Genomic DNA, 16,661 nt, shown 5'->3' with positions numbered 1-16,661 from the left:
AAGAGTTACTAGTACGCCGTGAGCCTTGGATAGATTGGGGCCCCAAGAGGAGGGCAAAGTCATGCCAAGTAGCTAAGTTGCAACTTGAGCTGGATCCAAACAGAAATCGTCCTATCGAGATGATGTCCAAACTCTCTTCAAAGACAACCAATGTCTTCATATTCGAAAGAGCTTCGCGTGAGTATCTTACAAGTCTCAATCGGATTTCGGTGGAAGGAGTTATGACCCATTTATGAAAGTCACGCATTGAAGAGCAGAGACTCCAGAGAAAATGCCGGTCATGCGTTTTGTGACGTGAAGATTGCCCGGTCGGGCGTTTTCATTGTTTTTGGCAAACTAGTCCATAGAATTCGCCCTGGTTGGGCGAATTGAGGCGTGAAAACTGCCCGGTCATGCATCTAAGTCTGTGCACTCGAATTTCTTTATTTTTAAGCTTTTCATTGAGTTTGTAACACCTCCTAGATATACTCATTTGTGAAACATTAAAATAGAGACTTTGATGAATTGATATTGTATCTTCTTTGTGAGTTTTCCCTTTTGAAAGGTTATCAAATTCCTAATTTGTAGATTGCTTATTTTCTTTCTTTGATTGAATCAAGTAGAGGTATGCATCAATAACAGTGTATTCATAGAGTAGTGAAGTCAAGGGTAATTAGGATTAATGAAAGTTGCCAAGGGTTGTCACCATCTTTTTTTTATTAAGGTCCTATGGTTTTAATCCTAGTTATTCATCATTTACATATTCTTCCATTTCCAATCTTCCATCCAATTCATTTGGGTCTAGTTTTTTTGGCCAGATCCATCCTATCTTTATTTATTTTTGTATTTAATTGATAGATCAACACTTACAGCATAATCTTGGATAAATCACACGAATTTCATCACAAAGATCCTTATAACCATAAATTTTAGTTTTCTTATTTAGGCAAGAAATCTTTAAACCTAAATAATCCTCAGCCCATATACATGCATCGGACGTCTTCTTATTTGGGCCAATTTTTCGTATTATAGGGCCTTTTTCTATACGGGAGCTGAGATCTATTCATTCTTAGGGCCTGTTCACCTTATTAGATATAGGCAGATATGGCCTCATTTCTGACTATTATCTAGTGTTCAGTTTCTTTATGTTAATTTTGTATTGCCCTATAAATAACAAGGGCCCGCACTGTAGAAAGGGGAATTGGGCCAAAATAAATTCTCAAGAATGAGTCAATAATTATATCTGCATCGAGAGCAGCGTCAAGAAATGAGGCCAAAATACCTTACTTACCCTTCCATTTTTCGTTTCCCTCCCAAATCATTTCTTCCTCATCCATAAAAATTGAAGAACCCTACCTCTGCTTCCGACTAAAATCCACGGACGAAATTTTTGGATGAACGCTCGATTCCGTCCTTCCATGTGATTCACTGCAAGGTATTTCATAATTCGGTGGACTTCTGGCTATTTTCGTCACCGCGTAACGGATCAAGCACCGGCGTGTATATTACTCCCCCAATTAGATCTATCCCCAACTCTTCAGTCTATCTGGTGCAAGATTATTAACACCATCCAACTCTGCATTGTCACTGCAGGTTGTTTCAAACCCCGTCGGCAGATTTTCGCAAATTCTAGTTCTTCGATTCTGCAGCGACCACCTTGTGTGCTGAAGAAAGACCACCCACGGCAGTGAAGGTATTCCACGTCCCCTATCCCCTAATAACTTTTCCATATTTGATGGACATATAAAAATGATGCTTTAAACGTCATATTATTTGTATTACTTACTCTTGGTCTGTCACTCAAGATGGTCACAAAATTTCTTAATAATATTGCTGAGTCTGTGTTATGATGGATGTTCTGTGGTCCTCTGTGTTCGGGTTCTATACGGCTTCTGTAGCCGGAGGGTTGTTGTGGATTTTTTGAAGGGTGATACAACTGCATACATCACACAATATGCCTGATCAAGCTTGTAACAACGCCAGCCTGTGTATGCTACTTGAAGATCTTCAGTTTATATACCGTGTGGAGACGACAGTTCTAGTTGAGAAATATGTGTGTGCAAAAACTGCTAGAAGTAGACGACGAATCCTAGACAGAGCGAGACGGTACAGCGTGATAAAAAAGATCCCCGAACAAGTCAAGTATCTGGACAAACTCGCCCATGTGACCGACGCAGATTGTGTAGCAAATCTGAGAATGGATCGTAACACCTTCGCTAAGTTATGTCGGATCCTACACGCAAGGGGTGGACTGAGGATAGGAAAAACCTTAGGTGTTGAGGAACAAGTCGCAATGTTTCTGGGTGTACTCGCACATCATAACAAGAACCGTGTGGTTAAGTTCCATTTTGCACAATCTGGTGCAACTGTCTCACAATGCGTGCACAAAGTGCTTGCTGCAGTGCTGAGCCTACACTCGGTATTGCTATCAAAACCCACCCCCGTACCCTCTGACTGTACAGATCACAGATGGAAATGGTTCACGGTACTTTTCTATGATCCTAGGTATGCTTGAAAAATTGAGCATAGTGTTCATTTACTAATCTTTGGCTGACTTTTATTTTTTGTCAGGATTGTCTTGGGGCATTGGACGGTACCCATATCAATGTGCTAGTCAGCAACGAAGATAAACCTCGGTATCGCACAAGGAAGGGGCAGATAGCGACGAATACCCTCGCTGTTTGCGATCGCAACATGCAGTTCGTGTACTTCTTGCCAGGATGGGAGGGGTCAGCCGGAGACTCGCGCGTTCTAAGGGATGCAGTATCCCGAAATAATGGTTTCAAGGTCCCCCAAGGTATTTCAAAATCAACACCTATATTGCAGTCAATGTTGAGCTTATTGTTTGGGTACTATGAATTGTAAACTGAAACCATTTAAACAAAATGTCACGCAGGGTGTTACTACTTATGTGATAATGCGTATGCCAACTGTAACGGATTTTTAACCCCCTACAGGGGGGTTCGGTATCATCTAAAAGAGTGGGAAGTAGGTACAGAAAAGCCACAAGACCCTAAGGAAATGTTTAATATGAGGCACACCAAAGCTAGGAACATTATTGAGAGGGCATTTGCAGTATTTAAGATGCGGTGGGGCATACTTCGTAGCGCATCTTTTTATCCAATTCAGACACAAATTCGCCTAATTATGAGCTGTTTTTTACTTCACAACTTCATTCGCCAAGAGATGGATGTAGACCCTATTGAAGTTAAGCTTGACTACGACGAGCCTGCTATTTTACCTGAAGAAGACAGCATAGGCGTCGACTACGTTGACAGCGTTGAGCCATCTGCTCAATGGACGCAGCTTCGGGATGCACATGCGCTAAACATGTGGAATAATAGTTGACCATGTATGCATGAAGATATTACTACAAGTGTCCTGTTAACGGGAATCATCTGGGGTTTATGGGTTTAATGTTTGTCCTATTCGGTGTTCTGATTGGAAGGAATATGTAGTGACATAAAGTAACAAGTAGACCACTGCTGTTGTTGTATTTTGCGTAGAAAGATATGTATTTTGCATAGGAAGTTATTGGTGAAAAATTGTATTAAAATTCTACTAAAAACTATTTTCACTTAATGGATTTTCCATTCTAAATCAAGGCGATTTTCCAATTTAGATGTTCAAGGTACCAACGCGAAGCTATTTCGAAGACGAAGAGAATGATAGTTTTGCCGGATAGAATGATACTCTGAGTTGATAAAATGATACTTTTGACTGACTGATAAAATGATAAAATGATAGGTTTATTGCATAGAATGATAGTTTTGCCGGATAGAATGATACTTTCAGTTGATAAAATGATACTCTGAATGATAAAATGATACTCTGAATTTCGCCAAATATCACGTAAAATGATAAAATGATAAAATGATAGTTTTGCCCCAATAGAATGATACTTTCAGCTGATAGAATGATACTTTCAGCCGATAGAATGATAGGTATTTTTGGTGAATAAAATGACATTTTTGTTTAATAAAATGATACTTTTACCTTATAAAATGATAATCTAAGCGGATAAAATGACAGTTAGCTTATAAAAATGATAGTTTAGCTGGAGAAATTGCATATAAGCTGATAAAATGATACTTTAACGTGACAAAATGACATAAAACTGATAAAATGATACTTTTGCCCGATAGAATGAAAATATCATTCTACCCGGCAAAACTATCATTCTATCGGCTGAAAGTATCATTCTATCCGGAAAAACTATCATTTTATCAGTTTTATGTCATTTTGTCACGTTAAAGTATCATTTTATCAGCTTATATGCAATTTCTTCAGCTAAACTATCATTTTATAAGGTTACTGTCATCTTATCCGCTTAGATTATCATTTTATAAGGTAAAAGTATCATTTTATTAAACAAAAATGTCATTTTATACACACAAAATACCTATCATTCTATCGGCTAAAAGTATCATTCTACCCGGCAAAACTATCATTCTATCGGCTGAAAGTATCATTCTATCCGGAAAAACTATCATTTTATCAGTTTTATGTCATTTTGTCACGTTAAAGTATCATTTTATCAGCTTATATGCAATTTCTTCAGCTAAACTATCATTTGTATAAGGTTACTGTCATCTTATCCGCTTAGATTATCATTTTATAAATTAAAAGTATCATTTTATTAAACAAAAATGTCATTTTATACACACAAAATACCTATCATTCTATCGGCTGAAAGTATCATTCTACCCGGCAAAACTATCATTCTATCGGCTGAAAGTATCATTCTATCCGACAAAACTATCATTTTAGCATTTTATCATTTTACGTGATATTTGGCGAAATTCAGAGTATCATTGTATCAGTCAAGAGTATCATTTTATCAACTCAGAGTATCATTCTATCCGGCAAAACTATCATTCTATGCAATAAACCTATCATTTTATCATTTTATCATTTTACGTGATATTTGGCGAAATTCAGAGTATCATTTTATCAACTCAGAGTATCATTCTATCCGGCAAAACTATCATTGTATGCAATAAACCTATCATTTTATCAGTCAGTCAAAAGTATCATTTTATCAACTCAGAGTATCATTCTATCCGGCAAAACTATCATTCTGTGCAATAAACCTAACATATATCATTTTATCATTTTATCATTATTAAACAAAAGTATCATTTTATCATTTGAAACTATCATTTTATCCCCTCAAACTATCATTTTATGATGCAAAAGTATCATTTTACCATCCAAAAAATCTAAAACTATCATTATTAAAAACATGCAAAAACCTTGTTTATCTCCCTCTTAATTTGAGGCTAACCTATTTTGATTTTCTGTCATTACTAAACTTGTTTGCTTCACAACTACAGAATTAATAAGACCTTCAATTGCTGTCACACCATGGCTGAAGCAACTTAAATGCGACGGGACTCCAATAGACGGCGCAACTTTAGACTCTTGATGCCCCTAAAAATGGTGGTGCCAGGTAATGAGTGAATTTATCCACAAGAGCTCAGCTTGGTGTTAATACTCTATCTTATTAATTATGGTGGGTGGTTACAAGTCATCAACCACTAATAACTAGGGCTGGCAATTTTCGACACGACACGATAATCCGACACGAATCCGCACGAAATTATTGGGTTGGGGTCAAGTCTTATTGGATCCGTGTCCTTATCGGGTTGACCCATTAAGAACCCGATAATTTCGGGTTGGGTTCGGGTCGGATGCGGGTCGGATACGTGTAACCCATTAAGAAATAATATTATTATTTTTATTATTATTTAAAAATATATATATTACTTTAATGTTTTAATTTCTTATAAATTAGGTTTAAATAGTATAAAACGAATTTTAATTGTGTAAATTAGGTTAAAAATTAAGGTTTAATCGTGTAATATTAGGTTTTAATCGTGTAATATCAGGTTCGGGTTGTTATCGTGTCGTGTCAACCCATATTATATCGTGTCGATAACGGGTTCGTGTCGGGTGCGGGTCGTGTTCGGATTTGAAGGTAGCAGGTCGGGTTCGTGTTCGGATTTACAGTTTCCTTAACAGGTCGGGTTCAGGTTAGGCCTTATTGGGTTGGGTCATTATCAGGTTGACCCGATAACGACCCAATCCGCACGACTTGCCAGCCCTACTAATAACATCCATTATATAAGTTCATAACTACTCATGGCACAAACCACCAGCTTCCAACTTTATTTTCTATCATATTGCGCCGATGTACATCCCACCCCAGAGAGAGTATTTGTACCAAGGCCAATGGAGCGTAGTTTGTGACACGATCCTTATCGACTGCCTCGAACGTATGAAGGGTCATATTTACTGGGACACGCCACTCTTCCCTAGCTGGATTACTCTCTCAGCTGCCGTTGAGCTCAAGAATTCCGTCGGGGTTGTGTTTTCTGAAGCTGAGCTGGATGAACGGGTGGAGATCTTAAGAAAACGCTACAAAACCTTCAAGGCATTGGTGGGTACCAATGGATTTCGTTGGGATCAGCCCACAAAACAAATCATCGCATCTGATGAGATGTGGGAGAAGCTCATCTCGGTATGTTTTTTTAAAATAATTTCCTTGACTTGAGAAGTGTCTTCGCGGCCATACTATTTATGGATGCCACTTATTTTAAGTACTTATGCAGAAAAATGAGTTCGCTGGCGCATACTATCATCATGACGAGCCCATGTTCTCCCAGCTAGCATGCACATTCGGGATGAACGACGTCAAGGTGGAGGGGGCGAACGAAGTGGTGGTCATATCGGACAACACCCAGAAAGTATCCACAGAAGTCTTGGAAGTGTATGAGGCTGGAGTTGTTGAGGATGAAGTGACTTCTCCCATGGTCATCCCCCGTCCACCCGTTTGTCGCAAACTTTTTGATGATGGTGCTGATGTCACTGACAGAGAATCGACAACGAAGAAGGGGATGTATTTCATAGATATCGGTTCAGATGGCATGCTTGGGACTCGGTTCGAGAAGGGTGTGGCGTTACCAAAACCACCACCGATTGTGCATCCTGAGGCAGGCCCATCGGGAAGGTCACCGCATGGGAGTTCATGTGCATCCAATTCGCCTATTACTTGGTGGCCTCACAACTTCCGCCGTCCACCGTTCTAAGTTGTGTGAGAGAGGTGTCGGTCCCTGTTTAACGCCCAAGAGGGTGATCTTTGTAAGCTTATGATTAAATCTAGGACAGTAGATTTTAAAATACTCCCTACAATCTTTATTTCGGTCGTATGCTCGTTTTCATTCTTAAGGATGGTGTAGGTATTTCGTACGTGAATCCATGATGTAATGGTATGGTGGCGATAGAAATATTAATCGCCTGTTTTATAGTTATATCTACCTCTTGTTATTGCATCTCTTCGTATTATAAGATGACAAAGGTAATTAGGAAGAATTTAGAGTGTAGGATGCCTTAAAAAATATGGAGGAAGTTAACATAAGGAAATGCAATAGTCTTGATAATGAAGATGTTCTTAGATAATGCCTGCATCTAATTACAGAAAATGGGATAGATGAACACCTAAATCTATCCTCTATGCAGTTACAGAGTCAAAAAAAGTTTGCAGATTATACACAAGGAAACATCAAAAGTAAACATACTAGTCCATTAACACACGCTAAACATACTTAAACATAGCAGCAAAAACTACAACTACTCAGAACCGATCACCCGCAGCGACGACTCTCCTCGATCAGCTTCAGAACATATCCAAGACGCGCAGACGCTGGCATCCCAATGAAAACTTCAAGTCGTTGGGGTTTGTCACCCAAGATGTTGCATAAATCATAACGCTGGTCAAGACTTAGCCCATCAACCATCCCAAGCTTATCAAATACCTCTTGTCGGGCCTTACCCATGTCGAACTCGTACCCGATCCTAGATGCTATAACATCCAAACGTGAGTTTGTTTCGTCGTGCAGATTAGCAAAGAAAGCAAACAGCTGAGTATCGGGGGAGCTAGACTTTCGCTTGAGAGTGTTACCCTTAGTAGTTGACATCTCCTTCTCGGTGTAGCGCGAACTAGACTCGTTAAGCTCAGGACTTGCTGTGGCCGGGACACTTCCATCAGCGAAAGGTAAATCATCAAATGACGGGTGGTAGTCATTCTCGTTGCACTGACTACCGCCACCCAAATGGGACCTCTGTGCTCTGCAGCGGCATCAACCTGTTCAGCACCGCCTCCTCCAGCACGATCCTTTCCGAAAATACACTTCCATTGCTCCCAAAATGGCCACGGCTTATTACGCATAAACTTTGTATCCTTATTGGCCTACAATAAACAAATTTCGTATTGTTTTATATTAGTTGTCTCAGTAAGAGAAACACATGGGGAATATGGATAAAACTTTTTAATGAAATTAGTGTAATAACCTGGACAATTTGCTCCCATTGCTCGTCATCAATATCAATCTTGAAATCGTTGTGGAGATTGAAACCAACCCCTGTTCGACTCAAGATGGATCTAAGAATCCCATAACTCTTTTTCCAGGCGCCTATTTTGGATGTGATGTGTGGAGTCCCCCTGAGATCACAATTTGGAAATTCCGCACGAAGACTCTCCTCGATCTTGATCAGGTATCCCGTACGAAATCCATTGTCGGATTTCCATCCATGAGCAACTAGATCCAGCAAAGTGGCGGCTAAGATCTCCTCTTCACGGAAGAACCAAATCCGGCGTGAACGGTCCCCCTTACGAAACTTTTGCCTTCCCGAAACAGCCACACCTATTTCGTGGTAAATGTCAGCATAGAACATCAAATGCATACACTTACAACGACTTCTATGCATAAACATAACAAAAGAAAAAAACAGTAGCAACCAAAACGAACCATCCTGTGAGAAGGTACCAGTACCACTCTGCATCATTGGGCGTTTTCCATTTGACATACCACCTACAAGGACAATCAAAGCAGTTAATTGATGCCATAAATGCATCAATATTATATACAATTCATTCAAAAGGTACCTTCCTGTGAGAAGGTATCATTACTACTCTGCATCATTGGGCGTTTTCCATTTGACATACCACCTACAAGGACCAATTAAAGCAGTAATTTTATGCCACCGATGCATCAATATCATATACAATTCAGACAAATCGTGTGTTGCTTCAAGCTCCCCAAATTTTGCCCAACTAATTGATGATAATAAATGGCGATTAAATAGCATACTCAGCTCTACTATCCCAACCCATTATGTACTAAGCTTTATACGGTGTAAGATCCGAGGGGTCTCTGGTATATAGCCCCATTACAGCAGTCGAAAATACAGCTTTACAACAACGAAGAAGATGATTGCATAACGGTTGATCGAAAGAGTCCGGACTGCATTTTGAGTTGCGGGAACGATTCTGCACTCTCCTCCAAATGTGAGTTCTCCAATTGAGAATGAAGCTTATTTATTGAGAGATTTACGCCGCTCAAATTTTTCAAAGTCGCGCCTAAATTTTGGCATTCCTGCGAAACATGTTTTTAACCCAAATGAAGGGGCAATTTTGGCAGAACATGATTGTTGGTCAATATAGTATTCAATTAATTATTTTTTCAATGACAAAACTGCATCTATTTATTAAACACTGAACGCATGGGAGTGGTGTTAATTAAGTGGGCCCTACTCCCTCAATTCTAACTCAGTTTTATATCTCACTTTCCCATATCAGGGTAACTAAACACGCCCTTATTGTTTTTAAAAACATTAGAATTAGTTCATTTAAGTTTGGATATCCTGTGATTTACAATTAGTCCTATCTATCTAAAACAGGGGACAATTGTAAAAGAAAACCTCGTCTTAAGCTGGACTAAAATTATGAATATGTCGCTTTAAATCTGAATTTGTACTTTTTTCATAATGAAACGCTATGAGTCAAGTTTATGTGCTGTGCAATACTTACGAGTTGTAATCCATTAATTTATAAAATTCAATTCTTATGTATTTTTGAACTTGAACTTAATTTGGTACCAATTGCCAAATAGTAATACATGTCGGCGCTGAACAATTAATTAGCCAATCAATCAAACATTACAGTATATATGGATATTAAATACTAGTAGCACAAAGATTCACACTCTAGTCTTAAATTGTTGGGACAAATTGCAGGTGGACCACTATTAATTAACAATTACTTCGATTTTAATTAGGCGTGGGGTTTGAATTTATTAAGCAGAAGGCACGTGGTGATTGGTTGGGCCCCAAACAATACGCGTAGAAGAAATCACTGGTTTTTGCAGTTAAGATTTGGTCCTCAAATCGGCACACGTGTCCCAGTTGAATTTAGATCTCTCTTTCACGTCATTAGATTTTGTTGGTCGTTAATTAGTTGGTCTTCTTTTTTTTTTGGCGTTTTGCTACATCTTTGACTAACCTATTAACGGCGTTACGACTGGGTTAAGTAATTAATTAGGATTAATGTTTAATTGGGAAAAAAATAGGCAGTGTCCAGAAGTAGCTGACTATTACCGAGCAAGGTTTTAAATTATTAAAACGCTACCATTATCTTCTTCTTAATAACAAAATTTGCTACGATTTAGTAGTTGATGAATCATGCTCTATTATATTGAAAGCATTTATTAACTACGTAGGTATATGGCGTCATGTCAGTTGGGATTTAGGATTGTGTGCGAGAGAGTAACGTAGTAAATGTGAAATTGTATTTAAATACTCGTGGTACTATATCATTATACATAAAAAAAAGTTAAAATAAATAATTATAGTTAATGTTTTACATAAATTCTGTCCAGTGAACTTCTATACGTGTATTAAAAGGAGGGTATTGATTTTATGTGTAGCATCATTTGTAATAAATTTTCTATGTTATGATAACATGTTTTTGAATTTTATTAAAAATATTATAACACGTTTTTGAATTTTTTGAAACTTAGTTCCACATTTTTTTAATGTGATCACTGATTTGATATCTAATTATCAAATAAAACTGAATATAATAATAATTATTATTTTATGTATATTTTTAAAAATTCAGCCCCGACTACTTAAGTTTTCTGGTTCCGTCCCTGTCCTTGTCAGTAAGTAAAGCATATTATATTATTATTAACTGGAAATACATGATTCACCTGTCTAACTGTTGAATGCCTGCAAGTTTTACTACTACTACTAATTTAAGTCTTACAGAATTTTGAATACTGTAAAGTGGCCATTTTAATTAATTTTTCTTTTTGAGCCTAGAGTGGTGAAATGTATAAATCATCGTTTGTGAATATAAAATAAGTTGCAGTCAGATGTAATTTTTTAAAGAATTTCTGACTTTTCCTTCTCCAGAGAGAAACATTTCTATGTCGTCTCATTCTTTTAGGCCCACGAGAAGCACTTATGATTATTTCAATAATAAATGAAATGTCAAGAATAAATAAATCAATTTAGGAATTAATTAGTTGCAACTCAAGTCTTGGGGTTCTTATGATGAATTTTCAGTTTTCAGTAGAAGAAATAGGTCTCTAATAAAAACGCATATATTTGTAGACCATCGAATAATTTTAGAATCAACCATCAAGTCATCATAGTAGTGCACATCCTGCTAATTAAATTGTGAAAATAAAATGAACACTTCTTTCTATATATATTTTCAGTTTTCTAAAAGTGTATGTATTATATATATTTTGAAGTAATTACAACAAAGGTGAGATGGGGACATACTCGATCACTCACAATCACACCAGCAGAATTAAAAGAAAAGAAATAAATAATAACACTACTTAAAATGGAAGAAAACCAAGTGTAGTGTAATCTCCCTCTGTTGGGCCTCTCTAATAGCTGAAGCCTAATTATATTTCACACTCCAAAAACCAAAATAGAAATAGGAATGCTTTAGCCTTTATGCTTAGGCGGCGGAAGGGGCTGGAACATAACGAACCAAGCCGCGAACCGGCATCAACTGCTCAGGTGCAGCAGCAGCAGCAGCGATCTCTCCCTTGTAGTCGAGGCTCTGGTCGTTGTAAATGTCCCACCACTTACCCACCACCATCTTGATGTCTTCTCGGTCCATGTTCTCCTCCTGGCCTGTGTAGCGCCACGGCTTGGACCCGGCGGCGCAGTAGTGCACCACTTTGACCTCCTCCAGCCGCACGTTCTCCGGGTGGCGCCACAGCATCGCCAGCACCAGGTTGTAGTTGTTGGGGATGGGGCGGTACACGTCGCGGAAGAACATGTTCAAGAAGTCCTGCTCTGCGAAGGGCGTCGCCTCCGTCACCTTCAGCGTCTGCAGCAGGTCGTGGTAAGTCGGCAGGCTCGGCTCGAACACGAACATTCCTGCGTTGAAGTATTTTGGTGGCTTCGGACCTAGGGAGTCTGGCCACTGCACCCGGTCCGGGCACTGCTGGCAGTAGCCGATCTGGAACTGCGGCGTGTGGCTCCACGTCTTCTCGCAGAAGCAGTCCATCACGGCGTAGAAGTATCCGTTGTCCATGTCGAACAGATGGTCGATGTTCTCGAACACCTGGATGTCTCCGTCCAAGTAGATCATCTTGCTGTACTCCACAAACTGCAAATATTGATTACGAATTAACTAAATGAGTAAAGTTATTGTTCAACTCCAATTAGTTTGGGGTCTGAACAAAAAATAAATTCGGGCGAACAGGCTTAACCCAAAATGATCGATGAGTTTAACAATAATATATAGACATATACCTCCCAAATGCGGAGTTTGGAGTAGTTGATGACGTAGTAGGCCATGGCGAATTGCGTCTGATTCTCGGGCGGGTACACCGGCTCGATCTCGCGGACGATGCAGCCTTGGTCCACCAGTATGCGGCGGTGCTCGGCGGGGACGTCGGGGAGAACAGCGACCACGAGAGGGTAGATGGTGCCGACCTTCCTGAGGCCCTTGGCCAGCCCAACCACGCCCTTCACGTAGTCGCCGTTGCCAGCAAGGAAAGTGACGTAAGCGCGGCTGGGGAGGCTGCCGGCCTTAGCCAGACCGGAGGCACCCCTATTCAAGGGACGGTTCATGATTTCTGGCGCCATATTTTGTTCTTGATTTGGAAAAGAAGAGTGATATGTGTTGTGTTGCTTGTTTTTGGTGTGTTTGAGTTAAAATGAGGGGAGTGGCCGCCTTATATAGAATTTCTCTGAGGGGGAAAAGTAACTGTTGCATGGAAAGCAACATTTAGAAAATGTTGGATGAATCGAGGTGGGAAGTGAAATTTGTGTTGAATTGTTGATAGGGGTGTTTGGTAAACAGAGTGTGCATATGAAATGAATCTGGGCCGTACGCGTGGAATGCTTTAAGCTTTGGTGAATGTTCGAGTGAGGATGTATAGATTATAGGAGGGGCGGTGGAAGTGAGAAAAATTGGATTGGCCCACCATGATATGCTAGCAGCTTCCTAATAGCATTTTCATAATCCTTTAGTATTAATTAGTGGTAATTGAGTAATTATCTCAGTCATTAGGGCTAAAGCACTTCAGCTGCCTTGATTGTATATTCATGACTTTTGGACTTTGGTGCCAACTTCCCACGCTAAATGTTTCATTTTTTCAATTCCACTAGGTCCCATCTTATCTATGAGTACTGAGAGAGATCGTACCAAATTAAGTAGTACTACTATTACTTCATTTTTAGTTATTTATTTGACTAAGATATCGGTTTTAGAGTTTATTAATAATTTATTTAAAAGTAAATTGTTCCTAAAACCGAAATTTGATATTTACGTGAAGTTAAAATTTGATCATAAGGCTTTGTAGTGAATTTCCTATAAATTCAAATTTTTTTCTACTAAATCAGTTTTTTCCTCAATTCATTTCATACTTAATTTTTATAGTATATTATATGAAATGTGGGTAATCCAATGTTTTATGTGTTTAGGATTTCAAATCCTATATTCATTCATCTAATTAGACAAATTGTGTAGTACATATTTTACATAGGAGTTTCAATAAATTTAATTGTAACTAAAATACGAGATCTATTTTTTTTAAATAAGAAAAAGTAAATACCAACTTTTGAAGACGACAAAATGTGTATTTGAACCACCCTTAACCTAAGTACTTAATTTTGTTAAATGTCACATTTTGACCATGCATACGCATATGCATATACAATAATATGTTTGTTATTCTACTAGGTACACATTCTTTAGTGATTATAACAACTATATTTATTTTGCATGAATTTTGGATCAGAAAGAAAAAAATTCTAAAGCCACCATTTAAACATATAATTACAATTAAAGCACTATATATTTGATTCATAGTATTAAGAGATCATCCTAAACCTTTCTTTACAAATATGGCTTATTTCCCCATGAGTTCGATATTTTAAAAATAACACATATATACGTCGTAATACAAAAAAAAAACGTTGCCATAATTGCAATGTTTTAAAAACAGGACCGACAAGCGAACCAGCGACGTTACTGGTTCACGGTTCAACCGGTCCAACCGGTCGAACCATCGGTCTAACCGTTTTACTGTTACAAATATATATAAAAATATATATTAAATTTAGTAAATGATTTACAATTAATAATATATCACAAAACATTAAACCTTATAGATAATTAGTGATGTATAAATATAAATAATATTAAAATTTAGTAAATATATTCAGATATATATATATATAATATTAGTTAGTCTAGATAAAAAAATTAATATTTCATGTAATAAAATAGATAATGTTTATATTAATTAAATACGAATTAAGTGCTTATTAATTAGTTTAGATAAGATTATTCATTAATGTCAATAGCTAGGGTATATAAATTAAGTATGTAATATAAAAAAAATTATTTATAGTAAATAATGAATCTTATATGGTACTAATAATAATAATATAGGTGGTAAGTAGAGCATCATTAAAATATAAAGGATGATAATTATATATATTATAATTAACAATTATATTAAAGAATAATAAAATTAAAATGAATTATAAGTTTTTGTAGATAAAATTAATGGTTAATGTATAAAAATATTTAATGTTCAAATTGTTCAATGAGCCCATATGGTGGATTGGTAGAGGTCTTTTTAACTAGAAGAGAGGTCATGAGTTCAACCTCTACCAACAACAAATTTTAAAAAATTTTGAAAAAAAATAGAAAACCGGTTTCCAGTTCACGGTCCAACCGGTCCGACCGGCCGCTTCCACAAGTTCACAGCGGTTCAATACAGTGGTGGTTTAAAGGGGTGAACCGGACCGGACTACCTACCGGTTCGCGGTCCGACCGGTCAAACCAGACGGTCCGGTCCGGTTTTTAAAACATTGCATAATTGTTTGATGTGCCAAAAAAGAGAATGATTATGTGTTGTTTGCAAACACTATCATGTGTTGCCTGGATAATTGTTGGCATTAAAATTAAAGTACTAGTGTTTAATCTTCAGATAAGTCTAGCCTTGATCTATACATATTTATAAATTAGCTATTAATCCTATAGACTTCTATACTTACTAGTATCAAAAAAATTTAACTCTCAATAAAAAAAACTTTCTATATCGGCTATTTGCGTTAAATTTTAATCTGAAATTCATAAAATTATAGCATTTGCATATCCCTAATATTTTTACTTAAGAGCTCGTGTCAAACTTTTCTACCAAGTTAAAGTACACGTGGTTTTCCATAAACCAATTTTCGGAAGGAAAGTTTAAGAATTAACTTCAATAGTAGTATTAAAAACTTATTTCATTTACTTGTCTACAAGTTTTACTAAAATTCTAGAGTTGAATACCAACTACTCTAATTTGGACAAGAAATAGGATAAGAAAAAGAAAGGTAACTGCTCCATAAAAGCAGGCGCAAATAAACGTAGCTCCACCAACCGTCACCGACCAAATCCCGCTCCCCTGCATGTATACCGCGTGTCAGGGGTGGGCCCATTTCAAATCTAGCGATTCACGTGGCACGCCTCGGTGCACCAGATTCCACCACGTGGGGACCTCCTTCAATTCTGCAACGTCTGGATTAAGTAACAACCCTCGTTGCCGACTATCTCTGGAATTGGAGAGATAGAGTGGTGAAAGTGACTCGAATATAATATGAATTAAATTTTTTTCATCCTATACTATTCCAACGAATTCATTGTTAGTTGTTGAGAACTTTATGGTCATATATCTATTTTAACCTTTAACTTTTTGTGCCGCGGTCTCTTTTTTAGGTAAAAAAAATGTTAAAATTAATAATATTTCAAAATTATATCTCTGATTTAAAAGATAATACAAGATCCAACTTCAAGCTTGAAATAGTCGAGCCTTGAATTTTTTGTTACTCCTATTTCTTTTTCAGGTCTGTCAGTTATTTAGGATAGAATTGCTTCATAAGGCGGACGAAGAATTCAAATGGGCTTGATAACTTTTTTAATTGGTGGGCTTGATATTGTTATTCTATGGGTTTTTGAAAAAAAAAGAAGTTTGACCTTTTAATCCTGTAAATATTGGGATTGTAATGAGAATGGAAAGGGAAAACTTTCTTATTGGGCTTGTTTTTTAAATAATTGGGCTCCATTCTTATTGGGCCTTTTCATTGTACTGAAAACAATACTCCTACTTAATTTCTTGAATTTTGTTTCTTGAATTAAGGTTGAGATCAAATTTATAGAAATTGAAAGTGAATAAGTTAAACTTACAATCTACTTAAGCTAACAAATTATGAAGTAATTAAATTAAGCTAACAGAAGAATATACTTACTAACAAATACCCCTAAAATTCACGAGATACTTTCGACTTTAAATCATTCGAGCTCAGCAAAGAGTTGT

The 16,661-nt window shown here is 37.3% G+C and overlaps 2 protein-coding genes across 2 annotated transcripts; one reads left to right on the top strand and one right to left on the bottom strand.

Moving 5' to 3' along the window:
• The first annotated feature begins 1,933 nt into the window (after positions 1-1,933).
• Positions 1,934-3,327, top strand: LOC121778721. Its single transcript, XM_042176126.1, has 3 exons — positions 1,934-2,464; positions 2,551-2,776; positions 2,876-3,327. Exons 1-3 carry the CDS (start codon positions 1,934-1,936, stop codon positions 3,325-3,327), a joined length of 1,209 nt encoding a protein of 402 aa, XP_042032060.1.
• An 8,216-nt stretch (positions 3,328-11,543) lies between these two features.
• LOC121792300 (galactinol synthase 2-like) lies at positions 11,544-13,010 on the bottom strand. Its single transcript, XM_042190187.1, has 2 exons — positions 12,601-13,010; positions 11,544-12,454 (listed from the first exon to the last, which is right to left on the bottom strand). The coding sequence occupies exons 1-2, from the start codon at positions 12,934-12,936 to the stop codon at positions 11,795-11,797; spliced, it is 996 nt and encodes a 331-aa protein (XP_042046121.1). The 5' UTR covers positions 12,937-13,010; the 3' UTR covers positions 11,544-11,794.
• Positions 13,011-16,661: the final 3,651 nt, after the last annotated feature.

Source organism: Salvia splendens, chromosome 2, assembly GCF_004379255.2.
Source record: "Salvia splendens isolate huo1 chromosome 2, SspV2, whole genome shotgun sequence".
Lineage (NCBI taxonomy): Eukaryota > Viridiplantae > Streptophyta > Magnoliopsida > Lamiales > Lamiaceae > Salvia > Salvia splendens.
This window is presented reverse-complemented; position numbering and strand designations above follow the sequence as displayed.